General features: G+C 43.1%; 1 protein-coding gene across 1 annotated transcript in view; it reads right to left on the bottom strand.

The window, feature by feature from the left end:
• Positions 1–19173, bottom strand: part of usp43b (ubiquitin specific peptidase 43b) — a 90453-nt gene that overhangs the window by 24915 nt on the left and 46365 nt on the right. The window contains exons 4-6 of the mRNA XM_077500928.1: positions 18737–18829; positions 12307–12442; positions 10599–10743 (exon numbers count right to left, since the gene is read on the bottom strand). Coding sequence (XP_077357054.1) covers positions 10599–10743; positions 12307–12442; positions 18737–18829 — 374 coding nt within the window. The remainder of the gene's footprint in view (positions 1–10598; positions 10744–12306; positions 12443–18736; positions 18830–19173) is intronic.

Raw genomic sequence — 19173 nt, 5'->3', positions numbered from 1 at the left:
GCTCGCGAGGTGCCAAACCCGGAACTTCCGCGAATAGACACAGCCCTGTCGGCACTCCCGGTTACACCTAGGGAACCCGTTTTGCCCCACCCGTCACGTTATGATGGACAGCCTGGAGGTTGCGGTCAGTTTCTGCATCAGTGTTCTCTTGTTTTCGACCAGCAACCATATACCTATGCTCATGATCAGTCCAAGATAGCCTTTATTATGAGTCTCCTGTCTGGTCAAGCCGCTACGTGGGCGATGGTGGTGAGCAACTCTCGACCGGACCTTCGGTCCTCTTTCCCGAATTTTGTTTCTGAATTTCAACGTGTGTTTGACCATCCTGTCAAAGGGAGAGAGGCCGGAGGCCGGTTATTAGATTTAGTTCAAGGGGAAAGGTCGGTCGCTGATTACTCGATTGCATTTTGTATTTTGGCCGCTGAAAGCGGATTCGAGGACTGTGCGTTGCGAAGTGTTTTTCGTCGTGGACTGAATACGGTACTTAGAGATGAACTGGCGGTCCGTGACGATACGAACTCCCTTGAAGGACTTATCGAGCTAACCATCCGGTTGGATAACCGTTTACGAGAACGGCACCGAGAGCGTGCTTGTGAGCGGCAGGGGCCGGCCGCTGACCACCGCACGTCTGAGCCCATGCAGATCGGAGGTGGACGCCTGCACCACGAGGAGCGCCGCCGTCGGTGGGTCACAGGAGCCTGCCTCTACTGTGGGCAACCAGGGCATCGGGTGGCTGCATGCCCGACGAAGCCAGCACGCCGGACGCGACCGACCACCCGACTGGGAGGACGTGCCGACGAGACCCAGGGGCTCGGAACGGACTTGAACCAGGGTAAGCACCAACCGGGGAGAACCGAACCCAGCCCGCCGATTAGGTCTGGCCGAGATATTCGACGGTTAGAATTGTCGGGGGAATTGTCCGACGGCGGCATGAAGCTTAAGATTAGGGCTCTCATAGACTCGGGCGCCGACGATTGCTTCGTCGATCCGTGTGTGGTAGAGGCGTTAGGGAGCCCGGTGGAACCATTAGAGAAGGTGAAGGAGGTTTTCGACCTAGATGGGCGGTTACTGGCGCAGGTTCGACATGTTACTGGTCCACTGACTTTGAGGCTTTCGGGGAATCATGTCGAGAAAAGGAGCTTTTTTGTTATGCCTTCCCGTGCTGCTCCCCTAGTATTGGGTCTCCCGTGGCTTAAGACCCATAATCCCGACATCGATTGGAATAAGCCCGCGTTGGAAAACTGGAGTCCCTTCTGTCACGCCCACTGTTTAAGGTCGGCAGAAGGGACAATCGCGGTGCCTGTATATCCGGCTCCCGAAGCGATTTGCCTCGATCAAGTACCGAAGGAGTATCATGACTTAGGAAAAGTGTTTAGTAAGGACCGTGCCCAGGCGTTGCCGCCCCATAGACCATACGATTGTGCGATTGAGCTGATTCCCAATGCGCCACTACCGAGTTCACGCCTATATCAAGTATCTCAGCCTGAACAAGAAGCCCTCCGGGAGTATATCTCGAGCTCGCTGACCAACGGTCAGATCCGTCCGTCCAAATCACCCGTGGGGGCGGGGTTTTTCTTTATTGAGAAGAAAGATAAGACCCTTCGTCCATGTGTTGACTATCGGGGATTGAACGACATCACGATAAAGAATAAGTACCCGCTTCCGCTGTTGGACTCTGCCTTCGCTCCGTTACAGTCCGCCCGAATCTTTTCTAAGTTAGATTTGCGAAGTGCGTACCACTTGGTTCGAATACGAGAAGGAGATGAATGGAAGACCGCGTTCAAGACGCCCCTAGGTCATTTCGAGTATTGCGTCATGCCTTTCGGGTTAACTAATGCTCCAGCGGTGTTCCAGTGCCTGATCAACGATGTCCTCCGGGACATGTTGAATGTTTTTTGCTTCGTTTATTTAGATGACATTCTAATCTTCTCGCGAGACGAGCATGAGCACCGACAACATGTTCGCCTGGTTCTCCAGCGCCTTTTGGAGAACCGACTTTACGTTAAGGCAGAGAAATGTGAATTTCACTCCACGTCGGTTCAATTTCTGGGCTTTATTATTGAGGGGGGGCAACTGCGAGCAGATCCGATTAAGACACGGGCCGTGGTCGAGTGGCCGAGCCCCAAGACTCGTAAACAGTTGCAGAGGTTTTTGGGCTTCGCCAACTTTTATCGTCGGTTCATTAGGAACTATAGTTTACGGGCCGCCCCACTCACAAAATTAACGTCGAGTAAAGTTCCGTTTAGGTGGTCACCTTGCGCCGAAAAGGCCTTCACCGAACTAAAGCAGTTGTTCATAAATCGACCTGTATTGATCCACTCTAATACTGATCTCCCCTTTGTGGTCGAGGTTGACGCGTCAGATTCAGGAGTGGGGGCGGTCCTGTCCCAGCGGTCGCCAGAAGATGGGAAGCTCCACCCCTGCGCCTTCTTCTCCAGGCGTCTAAGTCCAGCAGAGCGCAACTACGACGTGGGGAATCGGGAGTTATTGGCGATCGTCCTGGCGCTTCAAGAATGGAGACACTGGCTGGAGGGCGCAAAGGAACCTTTCCAAGTACTGACCGACCACAAGAACTTGGCGTACCTCCGGTCAGCTAGGAGACTCAACTCCAGACAGGCACGCTGGGCCCTACTCTTCACCCGATTCCACTTTGTCGTGGACTACCGCCAGGGTTCCCGGAACCAGAAGCCGGACGCTTTGTCCCGAATGCATGACGTGGCTTCTCCCGAGACGGGGACGGAACCTATTCTGCCAGGACGTTGTTTTGTGGGCGCGGTATGCTGGGAAGTGGAGAAGAGGGTCACGGAGGCACTGGAGGGAATCACCATCCCGGAGGACTGCCCAGCCGGGAGACTGTTTGTCCCGGACCCAGTGCGGGCGGAGGTCCTGCAATGGGGTCACAATTCGAGAGTCGCCTGTCATCCGGGTATTCATAGGACTCTCGCCCTAATCGGCCAACGGTTCTGGTGGCCGGAGATGAAAAAGGACATCACGGAGTTTATCAAGGCCTGCACCGCTTGTGCTTGCGGGAAATCCTCCCACCAGCCTCCGGTGGGACTACTGCGGCCTCTCCCCATCCCATCGCGGCCGTGGTCCCATATTTCACTGGACTTTATCACTGGTCTCCCTAGGTCACGGGGGAACACGGTGATTATGACTGTGATAGACCGATTCTCTAAGATGACTCACTTTGTCGCTCTCTCCAAGCTGCCGTCCTCCTGGGAGACGGCGCAACTCCTCACCCGTCATGTTTTTAAGCTTCATGGAATACCCGTGGGCTTGGTCTCAGACCGTGGACCGCAGTTCATCTCCCAGGTCTGGAAAAAGTTCTGTAAGCTGCTGGGAGCCACAGCGAGCTTGTCATCGGGATATCACCCACAGACCAACGGCCAAACAGAGAGGGCCAACCAGGACCTAGAAGCGGCCCTCCGATGTGTGTGCCTAAACAACCCCGAATCATGGTCCACACAACTACCTTGGATTGAGTACGCCACCAACACCTTGCCCTCATCGGCTACTGGACGCTCGCCATTCATGGCGGCCTACGGGTACCAACCACCCCTGTTCCCTTCACAGGAGGGCTCCATAGAACTTCCCACAGTCCAGCAGCACCTGCGTCGGGCCCACAAAGTGTGGCGGGAAACACGTGCTGCGTTGTCCCGCACGGCGGTCCGCAACAAGGAAATAGCGGACCGCCAGCGGCGGCCGGAGCCGGCCTACCGGCCGGGGGACAAGGTTTGGCTTTCCTCCCGGGACATGCGGCTGGCTGGAGGCGCCAAGAAGTTGGGTCCGCGCTTCATTGGTCCGTTCGAGATTCTTGCCATGATCAACCCTGTCACAGCCAAGCTCCGGCTACCCTCTTCCCTCAAAGTGCATCCTGTGTTCCACGTCTCCCTCCTTAAGCCTGTGACCACCAGCGCACTGAATCCTCCCGCGCCAGCTCCGCCTCCTCCCCGGCTGGTTGATGGGGACCCTGTCTACACGGTCAAGGAAATCTTGGACTCGAGGCCCAGGGGCCGGGGCTTCCAGTATCTGGTCGACTGGGAGGGCTATGGACCTGAAGAGCGCCAGTGGATCCCCCGCTCCTGGATCCTTGACCCGTCTCTGCTCGACACGTTCTACGCTGCTCATCCTGATAAACCAGGTGGTCCGCCAAGGGGCGTCCGTTGAGGGGGGGGTACTGTCATGGTTCGGTTCTCAGCCTGTTGTGCTTGTGTGTGTGTTCCAGTGCCTGCAACGAGGGGGGCGTTCCCCAGCTCCGCACCTGCAGCGCATTGACAATCAAAGCTTTAAAAGGACTCCGAGGAACACAGCACGTCGTCGGATTATTATTTGCTCACCTCCGTGTCCAAGTGTTCTCCGCGTTTTCCTGTTGGTAAAAGTTTTTTGAATCTGCCGTCGTCTTTAGTTTACTTGTATTCACGTGTGTGTTTCCGCGTCGCCTTTTGTTTGATATACTCGTGTTGATTGATTCCGTGTACATTTCGTGTCGTCCTTGCCGGTTGCAAGTGAGTTATGTTTTTCTTGTCCTTGCTGTTAGCAAGTGTTTTTTGTTACGTTAGTTCTCCTTGCCGTTTGCAAGCGATTTTGGTTATGTTAGTTTTCCTTGCAGTTGCAAGCGCTTTTTGTTACATTCGTGTTCCCTGCCTTTTGCGGGAGTTTTGTGTTTCCCAATTCCTCCTTGCCTTTTGCAAGTGTCTTTTGTTACTTACGTGTCCCTCGCCTGTGTGCAGGGGCATCGTTGCAAATTCCGTTGTCTTGCCTGCGAGCAAGCTTTGTGCCATCGGTTTGTCAAAAGCAATAAATCGAGATTGTTTTCCTCCTCTGAGCCTGCCTGTTTGGGATCAATTCTTTATCGACTCAATCGAGTCATTACATATATTATGTATATATTATTATCCGTATGTATATTTTATTCTCACTTTTATTTATTTATTTAGTCTTTTTTTTTTTATTGTTTTATTTTTATTTTTTTTAAATTTTGGCAGTTTTGGTCCTCCATATGTTAGCACATCCTTCCTCTCAGAGAGATAATTGGGGTGTGCCGGGCACATTAATCTGAGCGCTGCAAGAAGAGCAAGACCCATTCGAAACTAATCAAAGTCTACAAATACACCATCAAAGCTTGAACATGAATATGCTGATTGCGATGTCTTGACCCCGGGAATTCAAATTCTGATGAGAACGCGCAGCTTTTCATTTAGTAATGTTGCTCTAATCAAGCAAGTGATAAAACTCGCTTTAAATCATGGACGACAATTTTCTCAAGAAGTGACCTCTGACAGCTCTGGGAATGATGCTTGAAGGAAATCTCCTTTTAAAAGCCCAGTCAAACATGTTCATGAAAGACTAAAATGCTGAGGTCACCTCCTGGTGTGTCCCGCTGAGAGTTACCCCGCCAAGGAGAGTGACCACTCATTCCTCATTAAATCAAACGTTTTATAGCTTGCTGTCAAACACTGTAAGCTTTCGACGCATCTGTTTCTTGTCTCCTTTCACTTCTATCCTCTTGCTTTAAACCGTTACACAATTGTATTTGTGAGGCATCACACATCGTATGTTTTGATACGTGTATAAACACGCACCACCGCCTGTTAGTCGATTCGAGGAAAAATGTGAAGGAATCAGAAGTTTGTGATGTTGCCACGCTGCACTCTCGTGCTTCTTTCAAGCAACCACCCACCAGGAAGAAGCAGACTAAACACGGTCAAACTATAATTAGATATGACTTTTCCTGAAGGATTCTGCTCTCCACACACACTAAGGGACAAAAGTATTGGTACAATTCACTAAACTATGAAGAACTGACTTTGTAAGAAAATACGGATTTGGTCCAGCAGTTACCACCACCACCTCTCGTCTAATAAGGTTTTTGTGCTTATTAATGCATTACAACATTTGTGAGTTCACTGATATTGGACCTGAGAGAGGACCTGGCTCAAAATGCCTGTTCTAAGGGAATCCCAAATGTGTTCTTTTGCACTAAACTCATCCAAGCATAACTTAATGGACCTTGCACTGGGGCACCTTCACACTGGAACAGAATAGCGCCCCTCCAAACTGTTCACACAAGGCTGGAAGGCAGAATATGCTCCAAAATGTATTGACAAGATGAAGATGTATGTGAGACAAGAGGGAACGAATGAGCCGAGCCAAACCCCTGACTGGTTAATTGATTAATGCTACACTAGTATTATTTGACTTTCAGGAACTACAAGTACAGAGTTATGCCATAATTGTATATTTTGTCCTAAGTGGCAGCAGAAATGTGACGGCATATGGAGAAAGCAAACTATTCAGAGTTTAGTATGATTTTGTAGACTGCATTAATATATTTGTCAGTGAAGAAATTCAACAATTATTCAATAGGGTGAGGACAAACCTATAAGAACATTTTGAAGTTATGGTGCAAAATAATCCAACAATTCAACTACCGTAATCTGACTCTTTCAGAACATGTAAGGATTGCTCATCTGCAGGGTTTTAGTTAGACCAAATTGAAGAGTTTGAAAAACATTTTAAAAGTGAAAATTAAGTCAAAACATTTCTTTGCAATATGTTTGATGTGCCACAACTAGTCCAAAACATTATTCTGTTTAATATTGCATTTGTGGAATAAGAATTAAGCAGAAAAATCAACCTATTTTTTAAATCCATCTCAGGGGCGGCAATTTTGACTATCCATCCATCCATTTTCTTGACCGCTTATTCCTCACAAGGGTCGTGGGGGGTGCTGGCGCCTATCTCAGCTGGCTCTGGGCAGTAGGCGGGGGACACCCTGGACTGGTTGCCAGCCAATCGCAGGGCGCAATTTTTACTGTTCTTTATTTAATTCTTAATAAAAACAAACCTTTTTCTTAAATGTCACAGCTAAAAATGATCTTCCAAGGCGGTGGCAAACTGAACTGAGCATCATTTTTATGTAGAGCATGTTGTCGGTTTTAATATTAGTTTATTTTTTTTTAAATGTAGTATGTGGTGCCACAACACTAACAATCAGATTTGTTATTGGAAAAAAAAATGTCATTGTGGAAAAAGCTGCATTGACATTGAAACAAGTATTAGCATTGTAAATAATACAGTAATGTTTGTTTTCTTTCCGACTACAGAGGAGGCATATCATGTCTGGGTTAAGTTTGAGTAGAGTTCATGACCGTGCGCCGGAGTTCACGACCCGTTACGTGTCTGTTTTGGTATGGATGTAACTCCATCCAGTTTCAACTAGTTTGGCTATATGATGTCTGGACTTTGAGAAATCAGGAATCTTTTATGCTATATGATGTTTATTGATGTCCGGAACTATCTGTAATTACTGGGTTAACAGCCAATCAGAGAATTCCATGTTAGTACTGGTACTCACATGTCTGGCCACAACCAGTGAGGTTGGTTCACTGTCTATTTTAAGGGTCTGGGAATTGTGTCTGTTTTGCCGGATTATTGTCCAACTGTCCTGTGTACTGCGTCTCTGGGTTTCTGCCAGGTAGAATAAACAGATAAAATCTTATTTGTGTCTGCATTCTGGGATCCAACCCTTCAGTACACAACAAGGGATATGTTCAAATAGTTTGAATGCATGGCATCTTGGAAGTTGGAGTAAAGTGAGTATCATTTAAGTATCTTGAGGTCGGGCTGAGTGTCCACTTTTTTTGGAAATGAAAATATGGTCACCGTAGGATACGTTGTACACTCGCCTGCCGACACACAAATTTGTAATTGGTGTGTGCATCTCAATTTGCGACATTAGGTATTGTCTAATAAACTACAATTCCCAAAGCACTGTTCGACCTTCCGTCTTATAGTAATGGCGAAATATTGTAATACATTTACCTAGGAAGTTCATGCATGATAATTGACAAAGATGAAAAAAAACCCCAATATTTTCGTTTTAATTGTGGTTAATTTTATAAACATTAGTTTTCATTAACTATTATAACCTTGGTTGTAACAGTATTTATATATATATATATATATATATATATATATATATATATTTATATTATATTTATTTATTTATATTTATTTTTATTTATTTATATATATTTATTCTATATGCAGCATTAATAAATTCACACCTAAACCAGTGCTTCTCAATTATTTTCTGTCATACCTCCCAGTAAGAAGAAAACATCTCGTGATCTCGTAACCCCCCCCAACCCCGCGACTATAAATACTATCATTTGTCTATAAAATTGTTATAAGCACACCTCTGCATAACACTGTATCCGTATTAACGTCCATCCATCCATCCATTTTCTTGACCGCTTATTCCTCACAAGGGTCACGGGGGCTGCTGGCGCCTATCTCAGCTGGCTATGGGCAGTAGGCGGGGGACACCCTGGACTGGTTGCCAGCCAATCGCAGGGCACACGAGACGAACAACTCACAAGCACACCTAGGGACAATACGGAGCGCCCAATTAACCTGCCATGCATGTCTTTGGAATGTGGGAGGAGACCGGAGTACCCGGAGAAGACCCACGCGGGCACGGGGAGAACATGCAAACTCCACCCAGGAAGGTCCAAGCCTGGACTCGAACCGGAGACCTCAGAACTGGGAAGCGGACGTGCTAACCACTCGACTACCGTGGCGCCGACCGTATTAACGTATAACAGAATAAAAAAAGAAAGAAATATGGACCAACATACAACAAAGAATAGCTTTATTAACTGTAACAGAAAAGATTTAAAGTGCATCTGAAATTCAAAAATAAAATTAAATCCTTAATTAAACTATAATCATTTTTTGACTGACCATGTGAAACCATATGATACGGAAAAATTAAATTACATAAAATCAATAAATAATAATGCATTCAAACTGATCACCAACATTAACTCAGGAGCACAATATTTTAAAAAAAACAAAAAACTTTCACCTGCAAAACAAAAATATATAAAATAATTTGTGCTGATTTTTTTTTTGCTGTGTGCAAAGCGTGCATGCTCAGTGCAAACAAACCCCCGACACCCCCAAGCGAATGCTCCCTGCGCACACACTGCCAATAATGAGAGTGCCACTGCCCCCTAATATAGTGGAGGTGCAATTGCACTTTATTCTAGGACAGTAAAAAATAAAAAAAATAAAAAAATAAAGTAAAAAAGTATGTTCCCCGAGGTCGGTCAAACGCGCCCCCCTTGATGAACCCTCGCGCCCCCCTGGGGGGGCCAGCCCCACTATTTGAGAAGCACTGACCTAAACCAATCTCTGTCATGTTTTGGTTTTGTGGGGGTGGGATTTTGTTTTCTTTTGGTGTTTTTGATTGTCATGTATTCCTTGTGGCGGCACGGTAGTCGAGTGGTTAGCACGTCCGCTTCCCAGTTCTGAGGTCTCCGGTTCGAGTCCAGGCTCGGACCTTCCTGGGTGGAGTTTGCATGTTCTCCCCGTGCCCGCGTGGGTCTTCTCCGGGTACTCCGGTCTCCTCCCACATTCCAAAGACATGCATGGCAGGTTAATTGGGTGCTCCGAATTGTCCCTAGGTGTGCGTGTGAGTTTGGATGGTTGTTCGTCTCTGTGTGCCCTGCGATTGGTTGGCAACCAGTCCAGGGTGTCCCCTGCCTACTGCCCAGAGCCAGCTGAGATAGGCGCCAGCAGCCCCCGCGACCCTTGTGAGGAATAAGCGGTCAAGAAAATGGATGGATGGATGGATGTATTCCTTGTCTCTTCCCTTGTCCCGTTATGTGTAACCATGTCCACCTGAGTGTGTCTTCCCTTCCCAGTGTGTTGACCAATCAGCTCCCCACGCCTCTTGTATCTTGCCCAGGTGTCTGTTGTTTTCTCGTTACCATGTGTATTTAGTTACCCTGCTTTTTTTCAGTTCTTGTTGAGTCATTGTTCCTGTTCCTGTTATCCCATGCCAAGCCTTGTTGCCCTAGTGTTTTCGTCATTAGTTTGTTTTTTACCTTGTTCATTTGTATTTTTTTCCATAGTCTCTGGTTTACATTTTTTGTTAATTAAACCCATTTTTTACTTGCATCCCTGCCTTGCCCTGTTTTTGTTGCCCCCTGCAGGCTCCAACAACCCCCCATCGTGACAATCTCATACACACTCAAAAAAAGGAAAACATCAACAAAAGGTAAACTAAATTGGTAATCTGAGTAAGAAAGCAAACAATCACATTGTGAAAAATAAAACCACAATAGGCAAACTTTTCTTTTAGAAATGTAGTGGTCAAACAATAGTAAGCAATACTTTAACTTGCCTGTGAGTGAGGACAAGGAGAGCCATGATTGAGAAATGACACAGAGGAGTATGTTTAAAGTACACAATGCATATCACAAGCTGAGAATCAGTTGGAACATAGTGAAGACGTACATCTGATGGCATAAGAGGGCACAGCAAGCGTGTGTGCATGACTCAGTGTTGTATGTGATGTTATACCCTTTTTAATGCGCTCTTCAATGCCCCCCTGCAGTAAGGTGCACTCCCTGCGGGTTTCATTAAGAATACTAAAGAATAAAACTGGCTGTTTGCTTCCCAACGAGTGTTTTCAAACTTTGAAGCACATAATAATACCAAACAACAATAACTTCACTTAAACCACATGTAGCTTGTTATAAATGAACGAGAACCTTGAGCTGGATTTTCAAACATAAAGCTACCTGAAGTCCGTGCAGAGCCTCCTCTGATGTAGAGGGGCGGAGCCTGGAAGGCATAGATGACATCATTTTCTACTATACTGGTTAGATCGTCTTCATCAAAGAAGGAGCGCTGGAACCCAGTGGAGTAAACTTCGGTCAGGATCACCTATAGAGGGACAGATATAATAGGAAGAATGTGTATAGGTGTATTTCAAAATTGTCTGTTATTGAATTACTAATAAATGATTCTTCTCATTATGAATAACATTTATTAAAAATAATATCCTCCTATTATTACCATTAACCACGTCATTATAGATCAATTCAAAAGTTACATTGAAAAGAATGACTAAATCTTATCAAAGACATATGAACGGGATTACAGGACTGTCTCAGAAAATTTGAATATTGTGAGAAAGTCCTTTATTTTCTGTAATGCAATTAAAAAACAAAAATGTCATTAGTTGAATAACCTACTAGTATACTTTTTATGATAGTCTTTCATAATATTTTGAGATAGGATATTTGAGGGTTGTTTAATCTGTGAGCCATAATCAGCAATATTAAAATAATAAAAGGCTTGCAATATTTCAGTTGATTTGTAATGAATCCAGAATGTATGACATTTTGTTTTTTAAATTGCATTACAGAAAATAAAGGACTTTATCACAATATTCTAATTTTCTGAGAGTCCTGTATGTTTGAACATTATGCCATTGTCATTTTTGTTGTTACGAATGTCAGAAATTAGATTGTAAATCGATATGACTCTGAGACTAGCTCTCGCTATTTTATTATTATTATTATTAATATTATTATTATTATTATTAATTTGCTGTTGTTTTTTAATTAGTTTACATTGTAAATGAGCTCTGGTGAGAAATGGGGCAGATACAATAAGACTTGTCTTCTTTCTTCTTTTCATTCAACAATGAAGAATATTGTTTTATATTGTCTTTTTTTCTTTTAGAAATGAATGCAATAAATGATTGTAATGAAAATGGTAATATTGCAGTACTTTGGGATAAAAAGTAATAAATAAAACTCTTGAACCATTTACAGAAGTGTACATCTGATTATTCATACTGATTTGAAGTGTGCTTGTTGTTTTCTTTATATAGATTGCTGCTATTGTTTTATCTGTTCTAAGACAGATGTGGCACCAGAAATGTTAATTAATGTTTTACAGTCGTCGCCAGGTCATCTATTTTGACTTGCATGAATTTCCGTGTCAGAATGCAGTATAAACGTGTTCTCTCGCCACCATCCATCATGTTTTTCTGTAAAAAAATGGGTGCAATGAGCATTAGGCTACATCTGTCATGATAACCCATTTTTTTTACTTGGTTGCACGGGGCAGAAATGGCTGTTTGGGAAAGTTTTATTTGGGCAGTTTGCACTGACTATCAATAGTCTTGGGCATTTCTTTATGTGTTGGTTTCTCAACAGTGTGGAATGGGTGGGTTGCTTTCACTATAAGGTGTGTCAGGCTAAATGTCAGCAGGGACGTGCGGTCACGACAGGCAGGAGCAGCAGAGCCTCCTTTTCAAGTCCACTGCATGTGAAAAGTAAAAACAACAACAACAAAAGACTAATGATGACATTAAATTTGAGTGCCTCCAGCAACTACACACACATGACGACACCATATTAGTAGGTCAATATGTTTCAATTTCAATATGTTCAAAACAAAACCGAAGAGGACGAACCTGAAGTCATGTTTGTTTACCTGATCTGGGGAAATGTTGCCCTCATCAGCCACCATCCTTCTCAAGCAGGCGACAGAGCCAAACAGAGGCACGGCCAGACCGACTCGCAGGTACCTTTGGCCTTTAGTGCTGAACACCAGAGTGACACACATGGGCCTGCAAGAGACCAACACACAGTGGGGATGAGCGGGATAGCCGGCGTAACCTCGATTTGGTGCTCTGAGCAGACTGCGCTACGGCCAGGAGGGGACAAAAGAAGACTTTCATGAATAAATCAATACATTTTAACATTAATAATGGATCATTAGGAGTTAAGTTTTATGACTGGCAAATAATGGAATCTATTGCATTTTTAAAAGCAGGGAGCCCTTGGCTCTGATCTCTCCAGGGGCTGCCAGCCCTTTCATACAGTTTTTCATGCTGACAACGTTGGGCAGCAGTTGCTCCTCACCTCTTTTTGTAAAGTGCACCAGGTTAAAAGAATTGATCATTCACAAGCATTAAAATATACATACATATGTTTGTGTGTCGGTCAGTGCATAAATGTCACCATTTTTATTTATATAATATGCTGTACATGACTGACATTGTCTTAAAAACACATTTCAATGCATGTCCTCCATGGTGAACACATACTCGCGCAGCTGCAGTTCGGCTTGTAATGGCATGGGTGAGATGCTCCTTGAGATGATTTATGTCATGTATCTTTTCCTGATACACCACATGGCCTTCAAATGCCCCCAAAGATAAAATCAAGTGTGGCGAGATTTGAGAGGCCACTCCACCGGAAGCCGACCCAATCCAAGCATCTGAAACGACTGATTTGATCACTGATGCACGTCAATACCATAATGAGATGGAATTCCATATTGCTGAAAGTAAACTGTCGTCTTCGTGTGCTGTTGGACGCAGAGCACACTCCACTCCCATTGGATTCTGCATGCATCCTATAATCATCAGCTCGATATTTATTCTTCATTTTGCAATTTAGAAGCTTACTTGATCAAGTGACAACCAGTTCAGGGTGTACGCCACCTACTGCCCGAAACCAGCTGGGATAGGCTCCAGCACCCCCGTGATCCTTGTGCGGTTAAGAAGATGGATGGATGGAATTTATTAAGAGGGTGGTGGTTTGTAATGGCTCAATAAAAGGCGTAAATCCCCCCCCCACCCCCTCAAAAGTCAATCTCAACTTTGTTAAAATTCACCTATCGCAGGAAAGATAGAAAGTTATCACCTGGGAAACGAGAGTGAGGGAAAAAAGCTTTTTTGAGCGGGTGAAGAATAGTGGTTTTGGAGAGGTGAAGATTACAGGATGAGATTTTGAGAGTTGGTAAATAATTTTGACTTGGACATTTTAAATGTTGCTTGCAAGTCAAAAAAAAAAAAAAAAAAGGGATGGCAACTCTGCTCTATAGATAGATTCAAAACCATACTGGATAAACAAAATGATCCATTATGCAAAGAATACAATGCCATCAACACACAATCCACTGTTTGGGTTGTTCAGCACAGGACATATTTGCTTGGAGGCAATCTGTGTGTTGAGAACATGGCTCAGTCACTGAGAATATTTGCACACAAAGAAATAAAAATAACCTTAATGCAACACAAGATTTATTAAAAAACTACCGATCTATTCTGTGAAATTGTTCATTTCAATACTTCACTGAAAAAAATGTCAATTTATGTTGAGCGATTATGATTTTTATAGCACTTTTTATAAATATTTTTGCATTAAGTACAGTATCGGCCATTTTGGACAGTCACGTGATCATCGTGACGTATCGCATTACGCATGCATCGAATAACATGGCTGCCAATGACTACAAAGTGACTCACAAGGAATTATTGCATCCCACGGCGGACAGCAAAGGTGGAATTACGACCTACAGGAAAGAAGCACTCCTTCAAAAGCAGTACAGCCACGGGGGACTCGTCAAAGAGTTGTGTCCAGCCGAAAGTGAAGTTGAAACTGGACGATAATGAAGACATATTCAGCTGGCCGGCTCATATCGAGTACAAGTTAGGGACCATCTGCGAATTGCGCGTTACAGAGGCTCAAGTTACCAGTCAAGTCACCATTGACATTGGTCACTCTGGAAATGTAATTTGTGGACGGTCCCTAACCTGCACGGTAAACATCCGGCTGACTCTCTCTGCTTGGTCAGCTTTAATGTTGGTGCTCAATGCGCTTTAGCCCACATTAGGAGAGGCCACCACCCACATGGAAGGACAAGAAATCTGACGTGTTGAGGCATAGTAATTGGCAATAGAGGATGGCATTTTTCTTGGCCATTACATCAGCAAACTCCCATTCAATGAACAAAGGCGGCTGTCGTTGCACTGGATACGTCATCACGATCACATGACCAGGATATCAATCAATCAATCAATCAACTTTATTTATATAGCACCTTTCATACATTTAAAATGTAACTCAAAGTGCTGGACATCCATAATGCAATAAAATAAAAGAAAGAAAAAGCCCCCCCATCCCCATGATCGTACCCACAGACACACCCAAAACCCAACAAACACATGAAAACCACAACATGGCGGGGCACAGAAGTACCCTGTAAGGAAAGGCACCCAGGAGGAGTTCATCCACAGTGAGATGGATGAAGACCAAGCATCCCTCTCACTGTAGAGGCTCCCCCATGAGAAAACACTGGAGCTAAAAATTTAATAACTACCAAATAAAAAGATTTAAACACTAAAAGAAAACAGTTAAACATGATAGAAAAAATAAATAAATAAAAAACAAAGCTACAAGACAATATAGATTAAAATAGTTAAATAAATAAAAGGGGATAAAAAAATAAAAATATAAGTAATAATAAAAAAATAAATAATAATAATAATAATAATAATAATAATAATAATAATAAACATAAATAAATAAAATAAAATTAAAAAAGATCAATCAAATGCCAAACTAAAAAAATAAGTCTTAAGCCTGCTCTTAAAAACATCAATATTCTCTGCAGACCTGATGCTCTCCGGCAGGCCATTCCATAGGTGAGGACCATAGTGGCTAAAGGCAGCTTCACCATGTGTCTTGGTCCTCACCTTTGGAATAGTTAAAAGGCCGCTGCCAGAAGACCTCAGAAGCCGCGAGGGGTAATAGGGTAAAAGCAAATCAGATAAATAAGATGGGCCAAGACCGTTAAGACATTTAAAAACTAATAAAAGCACCTTAAAATCAATCCTGAAACGCACGGGGAGCCAATGCAGCGATTTTAAAAGTGGTGTAATGTGCTCCCGCCCTCCGGTCCCCGTCAGCACACGTGCAGCTGAGTTCTGAAGGAGCTGTAGGACTGAAATATTCTTTTTGGGAAGACCAGAGAGCAGGGAATTACAATAATCTAAACGACAAGAAATAAAAGCATGCATCAGCACCTCCGTGTTGGTCTGTGAGAGAAACGGGCGGACTCTGGCAATATTCTTAAGATGGTAAAAACCGATCTTGGCTACATTTTTAATATGAGGATTAAAAGTAAGCTCAGAGTCAAAAATGACGCCCAAATTCTTTACACATTGCGTGGGTTTAAAATCTTGTAGTTTAGGTAAAAGTTTCTCTCTCTGACCTTCAGGACCGATGACTAAAACCTCTGTTTTGTCCTGGTTGAGCTGCAGGAAATTTTCTGCCATCCATGACTTAATGTCTAAAATACAATTTAAAAGGGTATCAATAGGCCCCATGTCATCAGGTGACACGGCGATATACAGCTGTGTATCGTCAGCGTAACTGTGGAAGTTGACGCCGTGTCTCCTGATGACTTCCCCAAGGGGAAGCATATAAAGATTAAAAAGTAATGGGCCTAAGATTGAGCCTTGGGGAACCCCACATTTAATTTCATGGGTTTCAGAGGAACATGTATCCATACTTACAAAGAAATATCGGTGTGTGAGATAGGAATAAAACCAGTTAAAAACTGTACCAGAGATGCCCACCAGGCTTCTAAGTCTGTTTAATAAAATGTGGTGATCTACTGTATCAAAGGCAGCACTTAAATCCAGTAGCACCAAGACTGTAAGCTTTTTCATGTCTTCATTACACCTGATATCATTTAAAATCTTTAAAAGGGCAGTCTCGGTACTGTGGTTCATCCTAAAACCAGACTGATATTTCTCTAAAATATTATTTGTATCTAAAAATGACTTTAATTGAATAAAAACAATTTTTTCTAAAATCTTACTTAAAAAGGGTAAGTTGGATATAGGTCGATAACTATTAAAACTGCTGGGGTCCAGATTGCTTTTCTTCAGAAGGGGCTTCACCACCGCCGTTTTAAAGGCGGCAGGAAAGACACCCGTCTGAAGAGAGCAATTGACTATATTTAAAATCTGTTCCTCAAAAAATCTATAAAATGTCTTAAAAAGTGATGTGGGAATCGGATCTAAAAGGCAGGTTGTTGGGTTGACCTGGGAGAAAACTCGACCAAGTGTCCTTGCATCAACCAGGGTAAAACTTTCCAGTGTTTCCTCAGGTAAAAGTGACTGTCCATATTTATTAAAAGTTATATTTTGATCAACTAAAAGACTGGACCTAATGCCATCAATTTTACTTCTGAAGTGGTCTGCATAACGGCGTTGTCCCACGGTATTTCTTATTTGGATACGTAATCTTTTTTTTTTTTTTTTTTTTTTTTTTTAATTCAGGGAATAAAATAGCAAAAATATTTGCATTTTTATTCTTTATACACAATGCCTAATTGAATATTGGAAAATGAGTTATAGGTCTTGTGTTGCTTTAATATTCATTTGGTTTTACTCAGTATACGTCTTTAGTCAAGTCAAAAGAAGGTTTGAAAATGCTTGCTTTGCATGCTTTTTTCTAAAACTATTGTGTGCACGACCTTGAAGAAAGAACTAGAAAGAAAAGAGGTGCACTAAAGAGGTGCACATCACAAAGGGGTGCAGAAAAGACCATCCATCCATCAGATTTGTCGAGTTCAACTGTTTTAGAATGGAAAATATCGAAACATTACATGGCACTTCATTTATATAGAGCTCTCCTACCTTATAAGACCTTCAAAGTGCTTTACATTCAACTACCCATTCACCTACTGATGATGCAGCATCAGGAGCAACTGCGGGTTCAGTATCTTGCTCAAGGATACTTAGACTTAAACTTAGACTTAGACTTGACTTTATTGATCCCTTTGGGATGGCCCCCTCTGGGAAATTTGACGTGGTCACAATGGCATAGGATCAAACCCACAACCTCTGGATCCCCAGATATGAGGGTGTGCCCACATGTGCAACCACTATTTCAGTTGATCATTTTCTATGTACCCATCCATCCATCCATCCATCCATCCATCCATCCATCCATCCATCCATCATTAGATTGAGAGTCTACAATAATTTCCCCACCTACCTCAGCCTCATCCCCCATTCAAGTCAGACTTCCGCTAGAAGTTGTTTGTCTTTTCGAAGGCGGAAGGATCAGCTGGCTGCAGTGCGTCGATTAGCCGTCTACAGGGCGACGCGAAGTGATACGAACGAACAGAGAAAATTAGTGGCTGGCGGTAATGGCGTTTGACTTTTTTCAGAAAAGAGTATTGTGATGCAAATGTATCACTCTTTTGAACACAAATTGTTTTTAGAAGAAAAACGCTTTTATTGCCGTGACCCCAGCCAGCTTGCTGGACTATTTTCCTTTCGCCCAATACCGGACCAGAACTCGTGTCAGAACGCTGTCAGGGGTAAGTCAATGCTGATCGCACACACTGGAGGTGAGGATGAAATTAAGATTCATGTAAAAAAATCCGAACGATCCCTTTAAGAGTAAATGTGACCTTCACTCGTTTTACCAGTGCTGACTTTTAAAATTTCAAGACATAACAAGGCTTTAGCCATATGATAGTCCACTTGCTGACTTAATCACAAATAATGTAAACAAGTAGTCACTAGAAAAAAGCAAATACATCAGCAGCAGCTGTAGTAGCAACCATTTGTGATCCCAAAGCACCTTTAGTGTCTACAGCCATTGTGTATCGCACGTCTGTTTAGGCTGAAGGCTTTGTTAGCAGAACAGTGCTTTAAACGAAGTGCTTACATCAGCCTGTTTGCAGCTATGCAAGCATCTTAATGTGAATGTCATTAGCTGACAAAGAAATGAATCTTTTGAGGATGCTGTCTATACCAGAACCTTCTGTTTGCGTAGATTCCAGGCCACAGTAACCCACGAAGGAAACTGGGTCCAGTTTCCTGCAACCAAATAAGCCCTTAATTTATATGTCCGCCAAATAGAACTGAAGAAGCATTGCCAAAGAAAGGTGAAAGGTTTCCAAAAGAACCCTGTTACCTTCCACTCATGCCTTGAGGATTACCAAATCCACCAAAAAAATTCCACAAAATGGAAACGGCATAGACTAAACAATTGATTGTGGTGGACTTGCAGAGAAAACTGCGAATATAGTGACACTCAAAAGAACTCACCTGGTCTGACGAAGTGGAATGGGGAGTGAGATGCAAAGGAAAGGGTCAAAGGTGTTGCTCTGTTTCAAACAATGGGGGCATGTCAGCGAAGATCTGTGCAAAACAAAGCACACACATTAGTCTTCAAAACTTGGCTGAAGGTGAAGAACACTTAACCAAAAACAATATATATTATGGCATTTTCAGCCAAATATCTTATCTCAAAATATTAGAATATTTCCTCAGACCAAGTAAAAAAAAAAGCCATAATCAGCAATATTAAAACAATAAAAGGCTTGCAATATTTCAGTTGATTTGTAATGATTCCAGAATGTATGGCATTTTTGCTTATTTAATTGCATTACAGAAAATAATGGACTTTACCACAATATTCTAATTTTCTGAGACAGTCCTGTATATATATATATATATATATATATATATATATATATATATAT

The sequence above is a fragment of the Festucalex cinctus genome, chromosome 1 (assembly GCF_051991245.1).
Source record: "Festucalex cinctus isolate MCC-2025b chromosome 1, RoL_Fcin_1.0, whole genome shotgun sequence".
Taxonomy (NCBI): Eukaryota; Metazoa; Chordata; class Actinopteri; order Syngnathiformes; family Syngnathidae; genus Festucalex; species Festucalex cinctus.
The sequence above is the reverse complement of the archived record's forward strand: the minus strand, read 5'-3'. Positions and strand labels throughout refer to the sequence as shown.